The 22,771-nt window shown below is 33.9% G+C and overlaps 1 protein-coding gene across 1 annotated transcript in view; it reads left to right on the top strand.

The window, feature by feature from the left end:
- The first annotated feature begins 399 nt into the window (after positions 1-399).
- The window catches only part of LOC130893996 (TWiK family of potassium channels protein 7-like), a 93,093-nt gene continuing 70,721 nt past the window's right edge, over positions 400-22,771 (top strand). The window contains exons 1-2 of the mRNA XM_057800476.1: positions 400-571; positions 6,429-6,639. Of these exons, the coding sequence (XP_057656459.1) occupies positions 6,429-6,639 (211 nt within the window). The 5' untranslated portion in view covers positions 400-571. The remainder of the gene's footprint in view (positions 572-6,428; positions 6,640-22,771) is intronic.

Genomic DNA, 22,771 nt, shown 5'->3' on the forward strand with positions numbered 1-22,771 from the left:
TGTTAGATTTTAAGGTTAGGTCGCCGCTAATTTACCTCCCAGAGTGGTTTGATCGCATCTATTTAATACTCTAAGCATTTTCATACAAATTTGGATATTTTGAATATAAAATATTGCGAATAAATTATTTTTTTTTCGAAATGATGAACCCCACTTTGAAGCCCCATAACTGCAGCTTTTTATAGAGCTAAATTGCCCTCGATGGTCATATTTTGGTCTCCCCTTTTCTGCGCCGATTCCTATACGGTACACCCTGTATAATAATAACGAGAATGTGTTTAATAATAATAGAAAAATAAAGGGAAACGCGGAAAAATCGCTTTCAACTGCCACGCGCAGAGGGTGCACATAATTTCAAACGGATCCTCGACATTGGAAACCCTCCTTTCCACTGGCAGTCGTTTATCGAACATGCGGCTGGTGGGTGGTTTTCCGCGGAAAATTCAGACCGAGATTCACGTAACCAAACATCGATGAAAAATCAGTTTATTTGATATATAGATACGATTTTGAATAAATAATGTATATAAACTTTTAGTGGAAGTGAAAATTGGATTTATACAGATTAGAGGTTAGTTTATTTATTGAATTTTTTTACATAAAGGATGTTCCAAAACTGATTTTATTTTGAATTTTTATCTGACGTTTCATCATGTTTTAGTATAAAACCTTGTACAATATATATTAAATTAACAAAAAACGGCCAATGTCCTTGAAAATTCGTAAACGGAAGTTCTGATTTCAATATATAACAAAAAATGTACCTGAAACACCGATGGGAATAAAAAATCTGTTTACCAACAACAAGGATTACGTAAAACAACAAGGAATACGCAAAATAACAAAGATTACGTACAGAAAACAAAAACATGAAGAAACAACAATTTGGGATAGTTTGAAACAGACAAATGTACCTGAAACACCGATGGGAATAAACAATCTGTTTACCAACAACAAGGATTACGTAAAACAACAAGGAATACGCAAAATAACAAAGATTACGTACAGAAAACCAAAAACATGAAGAAACAACAATTTGGGATAGTTTGAAACAGACAAATGTACCTGAAACACCGATGGGAATAAAAAATCTGTTTACCAACAACAAGGATTACGTAAAACAACAAGGAATACGCAAAATAACAAAGATTACGTACAGAAAACAAAAACATGAAGAAACAACAATTTGGGATAGTTTGAAACAGACAAATGTACCTGAAACACCGATGGGAATAAACAATCTGTTTACCAACAACAAGGATTACGTAAAACAACATGGAATACGCAAAATAACAAAGATTACGTACAGAAAACCAAAAACATGAAGAAACAACAATTTGGGATAGTTTGAAACAGACAAATGTACCTGAAACACCGATGGGAATAAAAAATCTGTTTACCAACAACAAGGATTACGTGAAACAACAAGGAATACGCAAAACAACAAAGATTACTTAAAGAAAAACAAAAACATGAAGAAACAACAATTTGGGATAGTTTGAAACAGATAAATGTACCTGAAACACCGATGGGAATAAACAATCTGTTTACCAACAACAAGGATTACGTAAAACAACAAGGAATACGCAAAATAACAAAGATTACGTACAGAAAACAAAAACATGAAGAAACAACAATTTAGGATAGTTTGAAACAGACAAATGTACCTGAAACACCGATGGGAATAAAAAATCTGTTTACCAACAACAAGGATTACGTGAAACAACAAGAAATACGCAAAACAACAAAGATTACGTACAGAAAAACAAAAACATGAAGAAACAACAATTTGGAATAGTTTGAAACAGATAAATGTACCTGGGAATAAAAAATCTGTTTACCAACAACAAGGATTACGTGAAACAACAAGGAATACGCAAAATAACAAAGATTACGTACAGAAAACAAAAACATGAAGAAACAACAATTTAGGATAGTTTGAAACAGACAAATGTACCTGAAACACCGATGGGAATAAAAAATCTGTTTACCAACAACAAGGATTACGTGAAACAACAAGAAATACGCAAAACAACAAAGATTACGTACAGAAAAACAAAAACATGAAGAAACAACAATTTGGAATAGTTTGAAACAGATAAATGTACCTGGGAATAAAAAATCTGTTTACCAACAACAAGGATTACGTGAAACAACAAGGAATACGCAAAACAACAAAGATTACTTAAAGAAAAACAAAAACATGAAGAAACAACAATTTGGGATAGTTTGAAACAGATAAATGTACTTGAAACACCGATGGGAATAAACAATCTGTTTACCAACAACAAGGATTACGTAAAACAACAAGGAATACGTAAAACAACAAAGATTACGTACAGAAAACAAAAACATGAAGAAACAACAATTTGGGATAGTTTGAAACAGACAAAGGTACCTGAAACACCGATGGGAATAAAAAATCTGTTTACCAACAACAAGGATTACGTAAAACAACAAGGAATACGCAAAATAACAAAGATTACGTACAGAAAACAAAAACATGAAGAAACAACAATTTAGGATAGTTTGAAACAGATAAATGTACCTGGGAATAAAAAATCTGTTTACCAACAACAAGGATTACGTGAAACAACAAGGAATACGCAAAACAACAAAGATTACTTAAAGAAAAACAAAAACATGAAGAAACAACAATTTGGGATAGTTTGAAACAGATAAATGTACTTGAAACACCGATGGGAATAAACAATCTGTTTACCAACAACAAGGATTACGTAAAACAACAAGGAATACGTAAAACAACAAAGATTACGTACAGAAAACAAAAACATGAAGAAACAACAATTTGGGATAGTTTGAAACAGATAAATGTACCTGAAACACCGATGGGAATAAAAAATCTGTTTACCAACAACAAGGATTACGTAAAACAACAAGGAATACGCAAAATGACAAAGATTACGTACAGAAAACAAAAACATGAAGAAACAACAATTTAGGATAGTTTGAAACAGACAAATGTACCTGAAACACCGATGGGAATAAAAAATCTGTTTACCAACAACAAGGATTACGTGAAACAACAAGAAATACGCAAAACAACAAAGATTACGTACAGAAAAACAAAAACAAAAAGCTATAACAGTTTGGGACAGTCGGAATAGAGAAATAGAATCGAAAGAGTAATGTAAATCAAAAGTCTACTCGCCAACGACAAGGATTTTATCAAAAACAACTTAGCATCTAAAAGCTTCGTAATAAAAGATGGAATAAGACAGAAAGACGTAATGAGCCCTTTGTTGATTATAATAATAATGAACGATATAAATAAAGCATCAAAAAGACAACTGAGAAAAGTTAAAATTAGATATAATACCTTAAACTCAGTAGGATAAAGTGCTTTTGTACATGACCTCGTAGTATAAGCATCTAAAGAAAATGAACAGACGGATATGGCGATAGAAGTAGAAAACTAGACAAAAAAGGAATGAGGGTGGTCTCAAAGTACAAAAATTTTGAAAAAAAAAATATTTTACGACGTAAATTTTCGTATCTAAAAAATTTTGATTAACTCAAATCGATAAAGTGCAATTTTTGAATGAGATTAATCTCGAAAATTAAAAAAATTCATTAATAGACTTATCAATCAAACTAGATAATTGAGACACAAGACTCGAGATAAAAAAAAACATTTTCGTACAAAAATAAAACGATATAAAGATAACTGAATGGAGTGATTATGTTAATAAGATAATAATTTGAAAAAAAAAACACATTTGTTTATTTTAATTTAAAATATTCAGATATTCAGTATTACGAGGGTGGTTCCAACAGTACCTCGTCCAACAAAAAAAATATATTCAGTTTTCGATGTAATCTCCTTTTAGCTCCATACACTTTCCCAAAATAATTTGAGGGGGCAAAATCTGGCGTATGAGGTAGCGATTCAAAGTTTAATTCATCAATTTTGGTAAAAATTTTGCTAATCAATGAAAATTATCCCAAAAAATCGACGCCTGCAGATGGGACAGCCTTTGCCTTCTTTGGAACCGATTCTTCTTTTTCAGTCCATTATTTTGGTCTTCAGTTTGGTTGGGTGTGATATTAAAGACCCTTGGCTATGGAAGCATTCATCAACTCATTTCGTTTAAACTTTGTTACCCAATATTTGGCTGTTCCAATTCAGCTTTTATTTTGGTTCACGATGACTAATTTTTCACAAATAATGGCTGTCAAACTAAACAAGATGGCGTCTTCAAACTTGAAACATATGCTGTATAGGTTATGTTATATTTTAAAGCAACTTCCGCCATCTCTAGGTCAGGGCAGGTATTTCTGGAACCATCTGGGTACTGGAAATACAAAAACAGAATAAAATCAACGGAGATTAAGGAAAAATAACCAAAAAAAAAACTGAATTATTATTGAGGCTTTTATTTAAGGCAATCTGTTTATTATTAATTGCATTAATCGACAATTAGTGAAAATTTTCATTTTTCTGGCATAAAATAAATTTTTTCGCGAGTTTTGTAAAGTGATAAACGATGAAAATATTCAGGTAGCGTACATGGTAAGTGATTTCCAGATACTTTCTCCTAGGTTAACGGTAATTGAATTACGAAAAAGCAAGTTTTAAAAGCATCATCGTTACCTTTACTTTGGCTTTAAACGAATTATGTTACTTGCGTTATTTTCTACATCTGAAATTTGATTCGTGTGAAAACTCGATGAGAAATGAACCGGCAACACGTTTTTTCTCTCAATTAAGACGTATCCTGTGTAAATATTGTCCTTACAACTCTTCGATTATTTTCGGTATTTCGTTATTTTCAAATCATATTTTACCCATTGAATTCTTATCACCTGATATTGGTTGAGCAGGTAAAGTAGTAAACTTTACGTTATGGTGAATCCTCACGTCCTTAAATCCTTTTCTATCTAATTCCTCCGTCCTTTCTCCTATATTCTTTTGGTATATCGCTCAGTAAATCTGCTTGGTTCTGATGTACGTTCACTATTTGCTTCAAACTGATGTTCTACTGGGTTTGCTACGATTTTTGGCAGTTTTACGTTTAAATCGATTTTCACTTTATGTTATTTGATATCTTCTGATGTCTACTGAGGTCGATTCGCATCAATTCATGTCATTTGAGGTCAATTGGCGTCTACTTTTGTCAGATCTTATCGATTAACAATCTATTTAAGTCAATTGTCATTTAATAATGATGATTGATGCCTTTTGATCTCGATTGATGTCAATTCAAGTCATTTGAGGTCAATTGGCATCTACTTTTGTCAGATCTTATCGATTAATAATCTATTTAAGTAATTGTTACTTGATAATGATGATTGATGTCTTTTGACGTCGATTGATATCGATTCATGTCATTTGAAGTCAATTGGCGTCTACTTTTGTCAGAACTTATCGATGAATACTAATTGATGTCTATTGAAGTCGATTTTTGTCGATTCATGTCATTTGAGGTCAATTGGCGTCTACTTTGGTCAGATATTGTCGATTAACAATCCACTGAAGTCAATTGTCACTTGGTTTTGATGATTGATGTCTTTTGACGTCAATTCATGTCATTTGAGGTCAATTGGCGTCTACTTTGGTCAGATATTGTCGATTTAGAATCCACTGAAGTCAATTGTCGCTTGGTTTTGATGACTGATGTCTTTTGACGTCGACTCATGTCATTTGAGGTCAATTGGCGTCTACTTTTGTCAGATCTTATCGATTAACAATCTATTTAAGTCAATTGTCACTTGATAATGATGAATCATGTCTTTTGACATCGAATGATGTCGATTCATGTCATTTGAGGTCAATGAGCGTCTAGGTTTGTCAAATCTTGTCAATTGACGTCTTCTTTTGTCAGATCTTGTCGATTAACAATATATTGAAATCAATTGTCATTTAATAATGATGATTGATGCCTTTTGATCTCGATTGATGTCAATTCAAGCCATTTGAGGTCAATTGGCATCTACTTTTGTCAGATCTTATCGATTGATAATCTATTTAAGTAATTGTCACTTGATAATGATGATTGATGTCTTTTGACGTCGATTGATATCGATTCATGTCATTTGAAAACAATTGGAGTCTACTTTTGTCAGAACTTATCGATGAATACTAATTGATGTCTATTGAAGTCGATTTTTGTCCATTCATGTCATTTTAAGTCAATTGGCGTCTACTTTGGTCAGATATTGTCGATTAACAATCCACTGAAGTAAATTGTCGCTTGGTTTTGATGATTGATGTCTTTTGACGTCGACTCATATCATTTGAGGTCAATTGGCGACTAGTTTCGTCAAATCTTGTCGATTGATGTCTATTGATGTAGATTCACGTCATTTGAAATCAAATGGCGTCTACTTTTATGAGATCTTGTCAACTAACAATCCATAGTCGTATCCGGGTCATCTATATCTATCGGTTCTTCTTCTTTTTTCAGATGAATGACAGTAATAATTCCATGTCGACCACGAGACGTTGTATCGTTTCAGTTTTATGTGGTAGGATTAGTTTGTTCCTAGTGATGACTGTTTACGCACTTTTCGGTGCTGTTTTGTTTAGAACAATCGAAGGTGGAGACGACCACGACGCTCCAGTGGATTTCCAAAAGAACCGCGAAGAATGTTTGAAAGAATTGTGGCTTATAACGGGTAAGTTTTCTTGAATATCATCACTCAAACTATTCTTTTTTTTTGACTCTAATTACCAGTATTTCAAATTAATTTTTCCTTTTCTACTTATTTCTATGAATAAAATTTAATTGGATACGTTGGTAATTACTTCATTAAAAATTGACGAAATTATGTAAAATTGAATGATCACTTAGGGGAAATTTTAATTAGTTGATTTAACGTACAGAGTTTACATTATAACTGATGTTCTAATGTTGAAGGAATTGCATTTTGTTTTGGAGCAATCTTAGATGTTTTAGGGATCAGATTATTTTCCTGCAGTTTTCGTTTTACCGTCTATTAACTAATAATCATTCTTAGCGGAGCTGTCCGTCATTAAAATGACGGATTCTTGATGAAATATGACACAAAGTAAACTCGAGCTTCTCATCGAGTTTGACAACCAGATAATTTGTATCTTTCCCCCGTATACTTGTCGAACGCCAACGGAAGCTTTGTCTTATGTTAACGAATGCGACGTTGCCGTTTCCTCTTTTACTATCAATATCCTCGAAACAGCTCGGAGAAATTGATGAAGGGGGCCATTTATATATGTTCTGTTTATTTTCCGAAGTCGATCGAAATCATTTGTTTTAATGGGGTGTAGATTGTTAGGAAAACGTCGAAACATTTATCAATTGATAGCTGTTTAGTCGGAAACGTCGTAATAATTATTAATTGTATCGTTTCCATGATAAATTTGAATAAAAAAAGTTGAATCGATTCACTACGATTAAGAGAATTGCGTCCCGAAGACCTTCCAAGAAATGCCATTTCCTTACCTGGAGTACTTATCCCTATCGCGTGGGGATAACTACCATGGATGAGGATGAATTTCAAGTATTTCATGATCAAAAACAAGATTCAATTCTTAGTAATGTGTATTTGGCGCGAAAATAAGATTATGATAACAAAAATTTACAAAAAGGGAGAAGCTTGGATTGTGGGGCCGTCATAAAAGATGGACAGTACAGTGCTGGGAAGAAAAAATTCTTAAAAAGAAGGGAAGGCCATGGAAAGAAGCGGAAGATTTAGCAATTTTCCACGCGAGGCTGTCAAAAGGGTATTAGACGCGAGATTAGTAGATAGGACAACCTCCAAACGGATGGCACAACTACGAACTACTAGAACTCCAGGATACCGTTGAAATCACTGCTATCAGCCCTTCTTGGAACCTGGATACTCCACGCGAGGCTGTGAAAAGAGTATTAGACGCGAGAGAAGTAGATAGAACAACCTCCAAACGGATGGCACAACTACCAACTACTAGAACTCCAGGATACCGTTGAAATCACTGCTATCAGCCCTTCTTGGAACCTGGATACTCCACGCGAGGCTGTCAAAAGAGTATTAGACGCGAGAGAAGTAGATAGAACAACCTCCAAACGGATGGCACAACTACCAACTACTAGAACTCCGGGATACCGTTGAAATCACTGCTATCAGCCCTTCTTGGAACCTGGATACTCCACGCGAGGCTGTGAAAAGAGTATTAGACGCGAGAGAAGTAAATAGGACAACCTCCAAACGGATGGCACAACTACTAACTACTAGAACTCCAGGATACCGTTGAAATCACTGTTAGCAGCCCTTCGTAGGACCTGGTATCAGTCACAGAACAATAGAAAAAACATTGGAAACTATGGTAGATAAGACCAAGACCAATTATTATTAGGGGGATGAAGCAGGCGAAAATTCTTCTGGGAAACTATAACCAGAGAAGAATCGCTGTATCAAGTAAGAGGTCCAGAGAGCGCTTATGTAGAAGACGAAGACGTCTGGAAGCTTCAGCTATTCCACATTTTGGACTTTTTGAAACGAGATCGGGGGTAAGCAGCGGGTTCCCCAAGAAGGGGATTACAAGAAATCATTTGGGTCACAGTATTTTCTGTTTAAAAAACTACGATCTTGACCATTTTTTTTTAATAAGAAAAGCTACGAAACGACATCAAGTTTCATCATAAAAATGAAGTAAAGGATGGCGAACTAAATAAAAATTCATAAAAAAACAATGAGTCTGCGGAAATTCCGGAAAAAATTTCCGGTTCTTACTCATCCTTCTTAATACAGAACATAATTTTTCTCAGTCGCTTTTTCGAAGTGCCGTTTTACGGAAAGACACCTCGAAAACGCGAAAATGGCCCGTCCTAACGTTCTGATGAAATTCGGTAAATACGTTTAATATTCCCTACAAGTACAATTTCATTTTCGCGCAATGACTTTTCCGTCATTCCGACCAAGATGAACTGTTTCTAAAAATATTTCCTCGCCCTTATTTAATTCCTAAAAAAGAGTCGGGGATCTTTATTACCACGATTAACATATCACTCAATAAATCGCGTGAATAAGAAAAATTTGTCATAATTCGATTATTTTTTTTCATCAATCATGTCCTTCAAGATCTATACAATCATTCCAACGCTTCTCCAACATCTGGATACCGTGCTTGTCTTTTGCCTAGCTTCAATTTCAGCAATTGCTTCATTTGAGTCAACTGGGAGCTAGATCTGGACTATATGGTGGATGAATGATCGTTAACATCGACTTGTTAATCGGTACATTATCTTGGTCAAATAGTGGTTTTTTCTTCGACTTATGAGGTGGTTTTTTCTTGATTTTTGCATAAAAACTGCCCAAAAACCCTCATTTAGAAATAGAATGAACAATATTCCACGCGCACTCCAAAATACTGAAGCCATAACCTTCCCAACTGACTGTTTTGTCTTTGGACCTAGTTCACCAACTGTAGTCCACTTGAATGATGATCGTTTTAATACCAGAGGGTAATGATGGTTCCATGATACATCCATTATCGACGCTAAAAATCTGATTCGATATAACGAATTTGTGGAGTAATCACTTCAATTCGACGACAAAAACGTTCACCATCATTGGTGTTTGTTTAAATTCAGCAAACCAATAAAAAATAGTTCCTTTCCATTAAGCAGAGTCCTGATAAAACTTTGGAAGCTTGGACAGCATTTTTTTTATAAATTAACGCGCGAACATTCTGACAAATCATGAAATTTCACACATAGTCTTTTGAAAGTTTGTACTACGTCAAACGTCATATGGATTTGTCAAAGTCGGAGCCATCTGTCAAAGTCAATCACACGACTTATTAAGTGACGTTTATATTCTATTATGTAATTTCAAATCCGACTCTGTAACGATTACAAGTAGAGCTCGGGGATTCCCGCTGCTTTAGTTATTACGTCATGCCAGTCGGATTAAGAAACTTCTATAAGGAAAAGGATGTTTCAAGAAGTGACAAAACAGTTTTATTACACTTAAATAACTAATTATTTCCTTTCCCTTTGCTAATTTGGTGTTACAAACAGGCGAATTCTTCGGGAGTTAATTGAACTCAATTAAATTAATTGACGTATCGAGAAATATGGAAAATGGTTAATAAATCATCGTGATTGATTGTTATTAAGGCGTACGAGATATCAACGAATCGAGATTTCGAAGATTGTCAATCGGAGAGTGGCAGAAACTTTTGTTTTACTATATCATAGTTTCAAAACTACTTTGATTGTCCATCAATACCTCGAGTGATTGATTTTCGTGGATTTGATGCTAATTTAAGTTCAATATGCAATAAGACGTTTAGTTAGTTCGTATTCTTTTGAATCTTTCTCTAGAAGTGACTGACATTGCGTCAATTCCTTCCATAACCATCCATGGTATCCCTAGCAATCGAATACGTTTAAGTGATTGATTATGGCTGACTTCCGTTCAACAGTTGTCTTAGTACAGACTATCGTTGCGAAACACTGATTGGTTTCTCTGTTTTTTTTTAACACTTCTTAGTTAATTATTGTAATTAAATTGTTAATTTAATTAACTAGTTTGAAATCTCGACTACATTCGAATCTTGTTAAATCTAATTACGAGCCTCCTTCAAATATCCAACTTACTTGGAATTATATGGTTTGTAATTAGAGAAAGTTGCTTATCTAAACTAAGCGAGTGTGGTCATTTGAAGGACCTTATCTTGTTATTTCTCCATGCAGAGCGAATAACCTTAAATCGAGATCCAAGACCAAGCTAAGGGACTAACTATATAGCCGCTGTAGTTGTTGTTTTTTGTAGACAGATGTCTCTCGGGATTTATGGAAGGTTGTTTTATCATTTATGAGATTAAATACATACAAAAACATAAATAACACGTCGAAACTACATTTACGTCTACTGTCGTGTATTATACATATGTTCTATCCAACTATTTTTGAGTTACGAGGTCTGGCTATTAGATAACGAAACGAGAAATATGAACAGACCCGTTGACGCAGATTTTTTTGCACAGAATTTTTCTAACCGTTTCTTTATCGGCGTTTACAACCTCAGCAATCGTCCGGATGCTCATTCGACAATCTGCACGTACAATTTTGTTGATTTTGGTCACTGTTTCCGGAATTCAAACACTCTCAGAGCGATCTGGGCTTCATGCTACAATTTATAGCACTCAGTCGGAGTTTTTTTTCAATTTAACGATAAAAAAAACATGTTCGTTTCAAATCGCTACTGCACAAATACTATAATAGTGATGGAAACGTGTTTTGGACGTGCATAGACACGTCTAGGGCGCCCTCTAGGCGAACAGTCTCGTTATTTAATAGCCAAACCTCGTATATAGAAAATTTGTATATAACGGCAAATTCTGTCTGAAAGCGGACACAATTTTTCCGCAATACCCATCAATTAATCAAGAGCATGTGTTTACGAAGGACTCCCTCTAGGATTATCCAGATTGGCGTGAATTATAGTGCCCTTCCAAATCTTTATTGCTGGTATTAAGGAAAAGGGTCTAATTAAGAAAAACCACGTCTCTAATTATCCAACGTGATCATATACGATTAAAAACTTTCATTTTTTACGAGAAAAAACTCCGTTTTGTATCGGGGCTTATCGACTAATTTGTTTTAAAAACTTCTCCTTATACGAAAAATGAAAAAGGCACGATGTAAATAACTGAATTCATAACTTTGAAAGAACTTTTTATTTAATAACATAAAATATAAATAAATCGTTGGATGTCAAGGCTATTTAGAACATTCTATGCGCGTATAAGCTCACTTAAATACTAATCCTATTGTATACAGCTATAATCAAATATATTTATGGTCGTTAAACAAAAATAAGTGATTTGATAAGTTAATGGAACTTCAAGTGTTTAAAGGATATATAGAATCGCTTAAGTAAGACGTTGAGGTCGCTTACAATAGTAAGTAATTTTTTCTTCCCTCTTTCTTTCAATCTTTTGTTTGTAATAGTTTAATCCATGTATGTGAACTCGAGATTAAACAACACTTGATTGTTTGGGTCTTTCGAGACATACCAAATAGAAATAAATTGTTCGCTCACGAAGCAAATAGGTCGGATGGTACTTCGGAACAACTTGACATGATGCTACCGTTCCATTAGAGCAACGTAGAACGGTCAATTCTGAATGGTACACCATCATTTGTATACACAGAAACAACATCGCTGTGGTCGATCATTTGAGGTGACGATTCCAGAAATGTTGAAGAAAATCCACCTGGACGATCGTCGACATGAAATGGTTCATTTTATAACAATGGATGCAACGTGGGTGAAAGGAGAATCGACTCCAAAGAAGGCAAAGACCGTTCCATCTCCAGGTAAGATCATGGCGATACCTCAGGCACCCTATTCGACAGATTTAGTCCCTTCGGATTATTTTTTGTGTCCAGAAATAAATTCCCGGGGGAATTTAAAAGCTGAGTATCAATGTAGAATTTACAAATCCAATTATATATTTCAATTTTTTTTTAAATAAAATAAAATGGTAATGGACTAATAGACAATTATAAATATTATGTATTGTGAACGCTAGATGTCTCTTCCCACTGCATTTACCTATATTTACCCAAGACGCGAACATATTTATTCAATTCTCGTTGCAATGGGATATGCTGGTAGTTGGTAATCAATATATAACTAAATATATATGTAATACCGATTAAATACAATCACATCAGTATACAGAAACGCGTTCTCTCAAAAGCAAGGTTTCCGTTCCACATAACTATAAATAACAACATAATATTCTCCTCTATTAACTATAGAAAATAGTTATTTTCATTCCCATAGATGGCAGTTAAGCTTTGACAGGAATATCAACCGGAAATCTGCTTACCTAAAAGAATGTATTAGCCAGGAAAGTAGTTGTTTGCTCTTTCGAAATAATTTCTAGAAGTGAATAATAGAAATCATTTAAAAGCTTCTTCTTATCGACCTAAACGTCTCTTAGTTATGATACTAGCTAAACTGGAACATACTGGTGGACATAACGTTTTTCAGAGATTTAATTCAATGTTCGTCGAGGTATTAGCCAGGAACTGGTGGACATAACGCTTTTCAGAGATTTAATTCAATGTTCGTCGAGGTATTAGCCAGGAATTGGTGGACATAACGTTTTTCAGAGATTTAATTCAATGTTCGTCGAGGTATTAGCCAGGAACTGGTGGACATAACGCTTTTCAGAGATTTAATTCAATGTTCGTCGAGGTATTAGCCAGGAATTGGTGGACATAACGTTTTTCAGAGATTTAATTCAATGTTCGTCGAGGTATTAGCCAGGAACTGGTGGACATAACGCTTTTCAGAGATTTAATTCAATGTTCGTCGAGGTATTAGCCAGGAATTGGTGGACATAACGTTTTTCAGAGATTTAATTCAATGTTCGTCGAGGTATTAGCCAGGAACTGGTGGACATAACGCTTTTCAGAGATTTAATTCAATGTTCGTCGAGGTATTAGCCAGGAATTGGTGGACATAACGTTTTTCAGAGATTTAATTCAATGTTCGTCGAGGTATTAGCCAGGAACTGGTGGACATAACGCTTTTCAGAGATTTAATTCAATGTTCGTCGAGGTATTAGCCAGGAATTGGTGGACATAACGTTTTTCAGAGATTTAATTCAATGTTCGTCGAGGTATTAGCCAGGAACTGGTGGACATAACGCTTTTCAGAGATTTAATTCAATGTTCGTCGAGGTATTAGCCAGGAATTGGTGGACATAACGTTTTTCAGAGATTTAATTCAATGTTCGTCGAGGTATTAGCCAGGAACTGGTGGACATAACGCTTTTCAGAGATTTAATTCAATGTTCGTCGAGGTATTAGCCAGGAATTGGTGGACATAACGTTTTTCAGAGATTTAATTCAATGTTCGTCGAGGTATTAGCCAGGAACTGGTGGACATAACGCTTTTCAGAGATTTAATTCAATGTTCGTCGAGGTATTAGCCAGGAATTGGTGGACATAACGTTTTTCAGAGATTTAATTCAATGTTCGTCGAGGTATTAGCCAGGAACTGGTGGACATAACGCTTTTCAGAGATTTAATTCAATGTTCGTCGAGGTATTAGCCAGGAATTGGTGGACATAACGTTTTTCAGAGATTTAATTCAATGTTCGTCGAGATATTAGCCAGGAAAGTAGTTGTTTGCTCTTTAGAAAAACCGCAGATTACATTTTCCAAATAATTTCTAGTAATGAATAGTAGAAATCAATCAAAAGCCTCTTCTTATCGACCTAAACGTCTCTTAGATATGATACTAGCTAAACTGGAACATACTGGTGGACATAACGCTTTTCAGAGATTTAATTCAATGTTCGTCGAGGTATTAGCCAGGAATTGGTGGACATAACGTTTTTCAGAGATTTAATTCAATGTTCGTCGAGGTATTAGCCAGGAACTGGTGGACATAACGCTTTTCAGAGATTTAATTCAATGTTCGTCGAGGTATTAGCCAGGAATTGGTGGACATAACGTTTTTCAGAGATTTAATTCAATGTTCGTCGAGATATTAGCCAGGAAAGTAGTTGTTTGCTCTTTAGAAAAACCGCAGATTACATTTTCCAAATAATTTCTAGTAATGAATAGTAGAAATCAATCAAAAGCCTCTTCTTATCGACCTAAACGTCTCTTAGATATGATACTAGCTAAACTGGAACATACTGGTGGACATAACGCTTTTCAGAGATTTAATTCAATGTTCGTCGAGGTATTAGCCAGGAATTGGTGGACATAACGTTTTTCAGAGATTTAATTCAATGTTCGTCGAGGTATTAGCCAGGAACTGGTGGACATAACGCTTTTCAGAGATTTAATTCAATGTTCGTCGAGGTATTAGCTAGGAACTGGTGGACATAACGCTTTTCAGAGATTTAATTCAATGTTCGTCGAGATATTAGCCAGGAAAGTAGTTGTTTGCTCTTTAGAAAAACCGCAGATTACAGTTTCCAAATAATTTCTAGTAATGAATAGTAGAATCATTCAAAAGCTTCTTCTTATCGACCTAAACGTCTCTTAGATATGATACTAGCTAAACTGGAACATATTGGTGGGCATAACGCTTTTCAGAGATTTAATTCAATATTCGTCGAGGTATTACCCAGGAACTGGTGGACATAACGCTTTTCAGAGATTTAATTCAATGTTCGTCGAGATATTAGCCAGGAAAGTAGTTGTTTGCTCTTTAGAAAAACCGCAGATTACATTTTCCAAATAATTTCTAGTAATTAATAGTAGAAATCATTCAAAAGCCTCTTCTTATCGACATAAACGTCTCTTAGATATGATACTAGCTAAACTGGAACATACTGGTGGACATAACGCTTTTCAGAGATTTAATTCAATGTTCGTCGAGGTATTAGCCAGGAATTGGTGGACATAACGCTTTTCAGAGATTTAATTCAATGTTCGTCGAGATATTAGCCAGGAAAGTAGTTGTTTGCTCTTTAGAAAAACCGCAGATTACATTTTCCAAATAATTTCTAGTAATGAATAGTAGAAATCAATCAAAAGCCTCTTCTTATCGACCTAAACGTCTCTTAGATATGATACTAGCTAAACTGGAACAATATACCTCAGATAAAAAATTTAAATAGAAATAAAACAAATCTAGGAATTCTGATGGTATCAAATTGTTCAACAAAAAGAAGACAGAAGTTGTGCTTGGACTTGGACGCCTAATCCAATCTTATGTCCAATGTAGGTGGCCCAAAAGCTTCCAAGAGACGTATCTTGGTATCTGTTGCTCAATCTCAGATCTTCTATGCTTCACCTATGTGGGATTCAATTACTAATGATAAGACACTAAAGAGTTTGGGTATCCCCCAATCGACTTATTAATTAAATAGTGAATAGTTGTTTTCGTAATTTGAAGATAGATTCGAAAAGGTGCAGCCTACAAGACCTTCAGAAAGGCAAACCAAAGCGATTATACGACTCGTACAACCGTCAGTATGTGGACCAAGGAACAGAACACGTACACATCAGACCAGAACTTGTCTTTGGTAGTGGATTTACCATTAATTCGTGGAACAAAAACAAGATTTGGACTTGAAACTGAACCCTGAGGAGTTGATGGGAACAGGGAACATAGATATTTACATACTTCTTGGCAATAACGCTCGGTAACTGGTACAATACAAGATAATTCCAGATGTGGATGAATCGACCTTTTGGCGAAGGTTATTATTATCTGGACAAGGCCGTTCATCTACTAGATGTAAAATCAAATTAACCTTGAATAGAAAACAACTTTAAACACTCTGTGTAATGTGCGTTATATTTTCCGAACTCGGAAACAGCAAATAACAATTAATTAGGAGTTACACCTAACACCTTACACCAAAACCAGTCGAGCTCGAATTATTCACATCCAATTATAACTTGTCGTTGTCTACCGCGTTATCGACAACTGCTTCGACGCTTTGATAATTTTGAGTTTTAATGAGAGATATGGATACAAAGACCTTTGCTGTGGTCATCTGTAAATACATAACATTCCGTATACGTGGGTTGCTTTTAAATATGGCAACACTGATGTGGATATGTCAAATCTGTCAAACTATGAAGTTTGACAGTTTAAACGTTGAACGTACTTGGGATGATGAAACATTTATTTTTGATCAAAAATGGAGTTGAATTATGAAAATTTTCGTGCGATGATGACATTTTGACACTTGTATGACAACATAACCATCATTAAATTGTTTTATCGGGTTTGAATGACAATTGATTTCCATTACTCCAGTTTTTGATTGTGTTTAGAATTTTTTGCATCCTGGTAGATATTATGCCTTAGTTGGATAGTGGAAATCAATCCAATTGTCGAAGGTTATTTCGACGACAATATAAATAACAGAAACCGTCAAAAGTTCAGTAGCTCTTTTTGAAATTAGTTTTTAATGTTTGCTTTTCTTCATACTTTCTTCGTGTTGTATTTGAAGTTGTAAAAGTCGAAATTTCGTAGAATTTTCAATTAGCTCGATCTAAATATTAATTAGCACGAGTTCAAGAAATGAAATTTGGTTTTAATTATTTTCATTCGCTTAATTTCCATCATTTATACAATAACCTCAGCATTTATAAATAATGTACCGAAACAATTAATTATAAAAGTAAACAACCAAAAATAACTTTCGTTAATATAACATACGAGGTTTATTCCAAATGTTACCGATCTCATTATATTAAAAAATCGCCGTTTTGGACAGTAATTTTCTGTTTAACTACGTCATCTATTATTCGATTGAGAAAACTTGAAAGGTAACCCTCGTATATTATTATCCCCTGGTAGATTTTTTTTATAAATCTACATAAACAAAAACGATAATTCGGGGTTTCTTTGTTCGGTTATACACGTTAGGATTTCAGCTCCATTAGTTTAAGCCCCATATTTCAATTTTTTGCTCAAACGCCTGTTCATGGATCACCGAAATTCGATGAGATTTTCCAAGTTCATGGTCATTCACTTGTTAAACACAAATAACGCAACTGATTTATTTTTTGTTGTAAAATGCTTTACTTTACACAGACTGTAATAAAACAGGACTGGCTTCACGGACTATATCAGTAGACGAGTTTTTATATTTATATTTGAACTTAAAAAAAATAGGATAAATAGTAAATTATTCGAAAATAATTATTTTTTTGACTGTTTATGTGAAGATAACTTGAAATTTCCATTTCCATAGATAAATATTTCCATACAAACATTGTAGAATGGATTATATACGTCATATCTAAAATAGAAGACGTTTGTACTTTCGAATTATTATAAATTTTTTTAGTTTTTTAGTTCTTAAACACTTTTATATGTTTTTGATGATAGATTGTCTTGATTTTGTCCCTAATTTATCGGCGCTGGTGACGTAGGCAAGCTATTAACGCGTTGCAAGTAAAAATATTTTTCTTTTCAATATAAGAGGTTCCTTACGGAACGTTTTTCGTATTTATCTCCACTCCTTCCAATCGTGGAGTGAATTGATAAACACTGGCTATTACGTTCTTAATTTATTTACACTTAACTTACACTAATTTACTTATAAATATCATTTAAATAATTATTTTCACTACGATTATTTATTTAAAACAAAACCTACTGCGCTACATGAAAAATAGATGAAAGGCGCCGTGCGAATTCGCCTAATTTTAAAATTTCATTATAGCTGGACAGGACCGGTTTAAGGACTCATTTCGCGAGCTTGTTTTAACCTAATAAGATCCTTATAATGTTTTAAAGAAGTGAGGAAAAAATTCTAGTCGGATTGGTGGTATTAAATTCGTACTAGATCCACCGTTTAGTCCAGATCTTGATCTATTAGATCCATAACGAAATTCCAAAGAAGTACGATAATATTTTACAATGATTTTATCACAGTAAACATTGGATTGGACTTTAGAGACGCTCCTTATCAAACGGTGTCTCAGATAATAAAAATCCATTAATAAAAGCTGTTATATACGTCAATGCTGAGGGAAATTTTCTTTTTCTTCCGAAGAATCGCTGATTCGACGGTAGATTTCCAAGGAGAGAATTAGAGTCTAACGAAAATGGCAGTGGAAATTGACAAGAGTCGCTTCAATCTGATGTTCATTCAACTCAAAATTTAATAAAGATGATTCGTTACATTTTTCTATTTGATATAAATTTTTTATTGTTAAAATACTTGTTAGCTTTCTATTCATAAGTTTTAAAATGGAAAGACGTGTCGCTATTTTCCATAAATTCTCGTATTCTGCTGCATTTTTCGTCCAACAAAACAGACGAACGTCGAAAGATTTGTTATCTCAATCTGCAGAGCCGACAGATCAGGTCCAACGTATTCACTTCGACATTGGTTGGGCTCAAAACCCATTGGTGGTTAGGCGAACAACGTAGCTCTAAGCATAGATGGATCAAAAACACCTGTTAGTCTTCTTCACTTACCAATCAACTGCTTCAATTAAACAGACACGAAATTCGATTGGTCACTGGCCTTTTGGCCGCCATTACGTGCGAGGTTCAAACTTTTAGGCGAGCCTTGAAATGTTCAAGGCAAGATGCTTGATTCGCTTTATAAAGGATATGGATTTTTGGTAGTTTGAAGGGTTTTGAAGGACCGTCCACCAACTGTGAACAACAGCCGACAAGACCAACAGTTGACAATGAACAGAATGTCCAGTTTATGTTCATGTAAATTCCTCTAATGACTTAAGTGCGCATTAAATCGAGCCCCCAACTTTCAAAGGGATATAATAAATTTATTCAGTATGCAATTTTGATCAAAAAAGTTACAGCTAATTAAGAAAATTCAATCAGTTCCTAAAAGTTGTTGATGCAGTGAACTGATCTCGTTAAACCATCAAAATTTTAATAATATCGACTGATATATACTCGAGATTACTTTTTGTATTCAAAACGTGAGGTTCCTTCTTAAAAATCCCAAGTAAACAAGTTTCAACTGGTTTTCTAAAGGAACGACAGTCCCTCGCTATCGTATTCGATTTGGGGTTTAATAAATCAGACATTTTGTCGTTCTTTCAGTAAAATTTGTCCACTCCGGGAAAGGTACATACAAATATCAGATGGCCTTTTTCCGAACCGACAACATTTCCACGAGTTATATTAATTTTTCATTTGGATAACACGTTTTCCTATTTTTTTCTTTGGAATATCGAACTTTTTTGTGTCGTATATTTACCAATAGAATGTATTCAGTTACGAGTAAGAAATTATAATCGATTATTATCGATTGCTCGCAGTTTCAAGGGGGGGGGGTTGTAGCCACTGACTAGTTTCGACGTTATTACGTCTCATCAGAGCGGTTTAACAACCCTCGTTCGAGTTTGAGACCTGAGCAGAAGACAACGTCAAATAGCATCGCTATTTGGTTCATGTGATTATTCCCCAGCGAATTCTAATTCGTTCAGGTAAAAATCTAGCTTACTCCCCGATAATATAGATTCCGATGGTAAATGAAGTGTGTACAATATAAAAAAATGAACGATTCCTACTATTCAATTTTGAAATAATTTCGAAAATATATTTTACCGTTCTTCAAAAGAGAAATCAACTACTTTCCTGGCTAGTGCCTCGACGAATATTGAATTACATATCCTCTGAAAAGCGTGATGTCAATCGACGTTTTTGTAAGTATTAACATCAATTACGATGTTTGGTAATCTGTACTTACGAGGATGGTTCCAGAAGTACCTGGCCTGACATCGAGATGGCGGTAGTTGCTTAAACGCTAGTTTCGTTATTTAATAGCCACTCTTCGTATCTTGCTAAACTTTTTATAAACGAAATCAATAAATATTCAAAATAAGCTCGTCGATTTATTATTTTCTTTTTAAATATAACGTTACCATTTGAATTTTAATGTATTTCGAAATAAATATCATATTTTATGGAATTAACTGTCACAGGGTCTGTGTATAGATATTAAATCTTATTGTTATTGCTGTTAATCCTTTAAATATTTGAATTATGATGTCCTGTATTTCCCTTTTGTAATACTGAATAATCACACACACCTTTCCTAACGATTATTATTCAAAACATTCGCGTCTTCAACGACGACTAAGGACTGAGAGGGTACGTGATAAACGATGTAAATTCTGGGACATTACGACGTAAATAACGTACATGTTGAATGGATGTCTTTCTACAATGACATATTACTAATGGAGAGAATTCAACTGTGCAATACCAAATCCACTAAAAATTATCTGTCAATCTTATAAATGCAAAAAACAGGAACTGATTTTTGTTAAAACGTTAAATTATTGAAAAAATTGTTATTTAGTGAATATTTTCAAAGAAATCTTCCGTTTTCCAACAGTTTTTCGTTACCGAAAAGATACTGTCCCGTTTCATTTCAACTGTTCAAAATTTCACGCTTATGTGTGTGTAAGTTCAAAAAAAGTTTCGTTTCCGTTTTATATATTATAATCACATTCTAGATCTTTCGAATTCTCGAGATCTCTAGAATAACGTCAACAAACGAAAAAACCTTCTTAGAAATTGCATTATCGAAATTTTGGTGATGAAACTTCCGTTTTATATATTAAAATCACATTCTAGATCATTCGAATTCTCGAGATCTCTAGAATAACGTAAACAACCGAAAAAACCTTCTTAGAAATTGCATTATCGAAATTTTGGTGATGAAACTTCCGTTTTATATATTAAAATTACATCCTAGATCTTTCGAATTCTTGAGATCTCTAGAATAACGTCAACAAACGAAAAAACCTTCTTAGAAATTGCATTATCGAAATTTTGGTGATGAAACTTCCGTTTTATATATTAAAATTACATCCTAGATCTTTCGAATTCTTGAGATCTCTAGAATAACGTCAACAAACGAAAAAACCTTCTTAGAAATTGCATTATCGAAATTTTGGTGATGAAACTTCCGTTTTATATATTAAAATTACATCCTAGATCTTTCGAATTCTTGAGATCTCTAGAATAACGTCAACAAACGAAAAAACCTTCTTAGAAATTGCATTATCGAAATTTTGGTGATGAAACTTCCGTTTTATATATTAAAATCACATTTTAGATCTTTCGAATTCTTGAGATCTCTAGAATAACGTCAACAAACGAAAAAACCTTCTTAGAAATTGCATTATCGAAATTTTGGTGATGAAACTTCCGTTTTATATATTAAAATTACATCCTAGATCTTTCGAATTCTTGAGATCTCTAGAATAACGTCAACAAACGAAAAAACCTTCTTAGAAATTGCATTATCGAAATTTTGGTGATGAAACTTCCGTTTTATATATTAAAATTACATCCTAGATCTTTCGAATTCTTGAGATCTCTAGAATAACGTCAACAAACGAAAAAACCTTCTTAGAAATTGCATTATCGAAATTTTGGTGATGAAACTTCCGTTTTATATATTAAAATCACATTTTAGATCTTTCGAATTCTTGAGATCTCTAGAATAACGTCAACAAACGAAAAAACCTTCTTAGAAATTGCATTATCGAAATTTTGGTGATGAAACTTCCGTTTTATATATTAAAATCACATTTTAGATCTTTCGAATTCTTGAGATCTCTAGAATAACGTCAACAAACGAAAAAACCTTCTTAGAAATTGCATTATCGAAATTTTGGTGATGAAACTTCCGTTTTATATATTAAAATCACATTCTAGATCTTTCGAATTCTTGAGATCTCTAGAATAACGTCAACAAACGAAAAAACCTTCTTAGAAATTGCATTATCGAAATTTTGGTAATGAAACTTCCGTTTTATATATTAAAATTACATTCTAGATCTTTCGAATTCTTGAGATCTCTAGAATAACGTCAACAAACGAAAAAACCTTCTTAGAAATTGCATTATCGAAATTTTGGTGATGAAACTTCCGTTTTATATATTAAAATCACATTTTAGATCTTTCGAATTCTTGAGATCTCTAGAATAACGTCAACAAACGAAAAAACCTTCTTAGAAATTGCATTATCGAAATTTTGGTGATGAAACTTCCGTTTTATATATTAAAATTACATCCTAGATCTTTCGAATTCTTGAGATCTCTAGAATAACGTCAACAAACGAAAAAACCTTCTTAGAAATTGCATTATCGAAATTTTGGTGATGAAACTTCCGTTTTATATATTAAAATTACATTCTAGATCTTTCGAATTCTTGAGATCTCTAGAATAACGTCAACAAACGAAAAAACCTTCTTAGAAATTGCATTATCGAAATTTTGGTGATGAAACTTCCGTTTTATATATTAAAATCACATTTTAGATCTTTCGAATTCTTGAGATCTCTAG

This window comes from Diorhabda carinulata, chromosome 5 (genome assembly GCF_026250575.1).
Source record: "Diorhabda carinulata isolate Delta chromosome 5, icDioCari1.1, whole genome shotgun sequence".
In the NCBI taxonomy this organism is placed as follows: Eukaryota; Metazoa; Arthropoda; class Insecta; order Coleoptera; family Chrysomelidae; genus Diorhabda; species Diorhabda carinulata.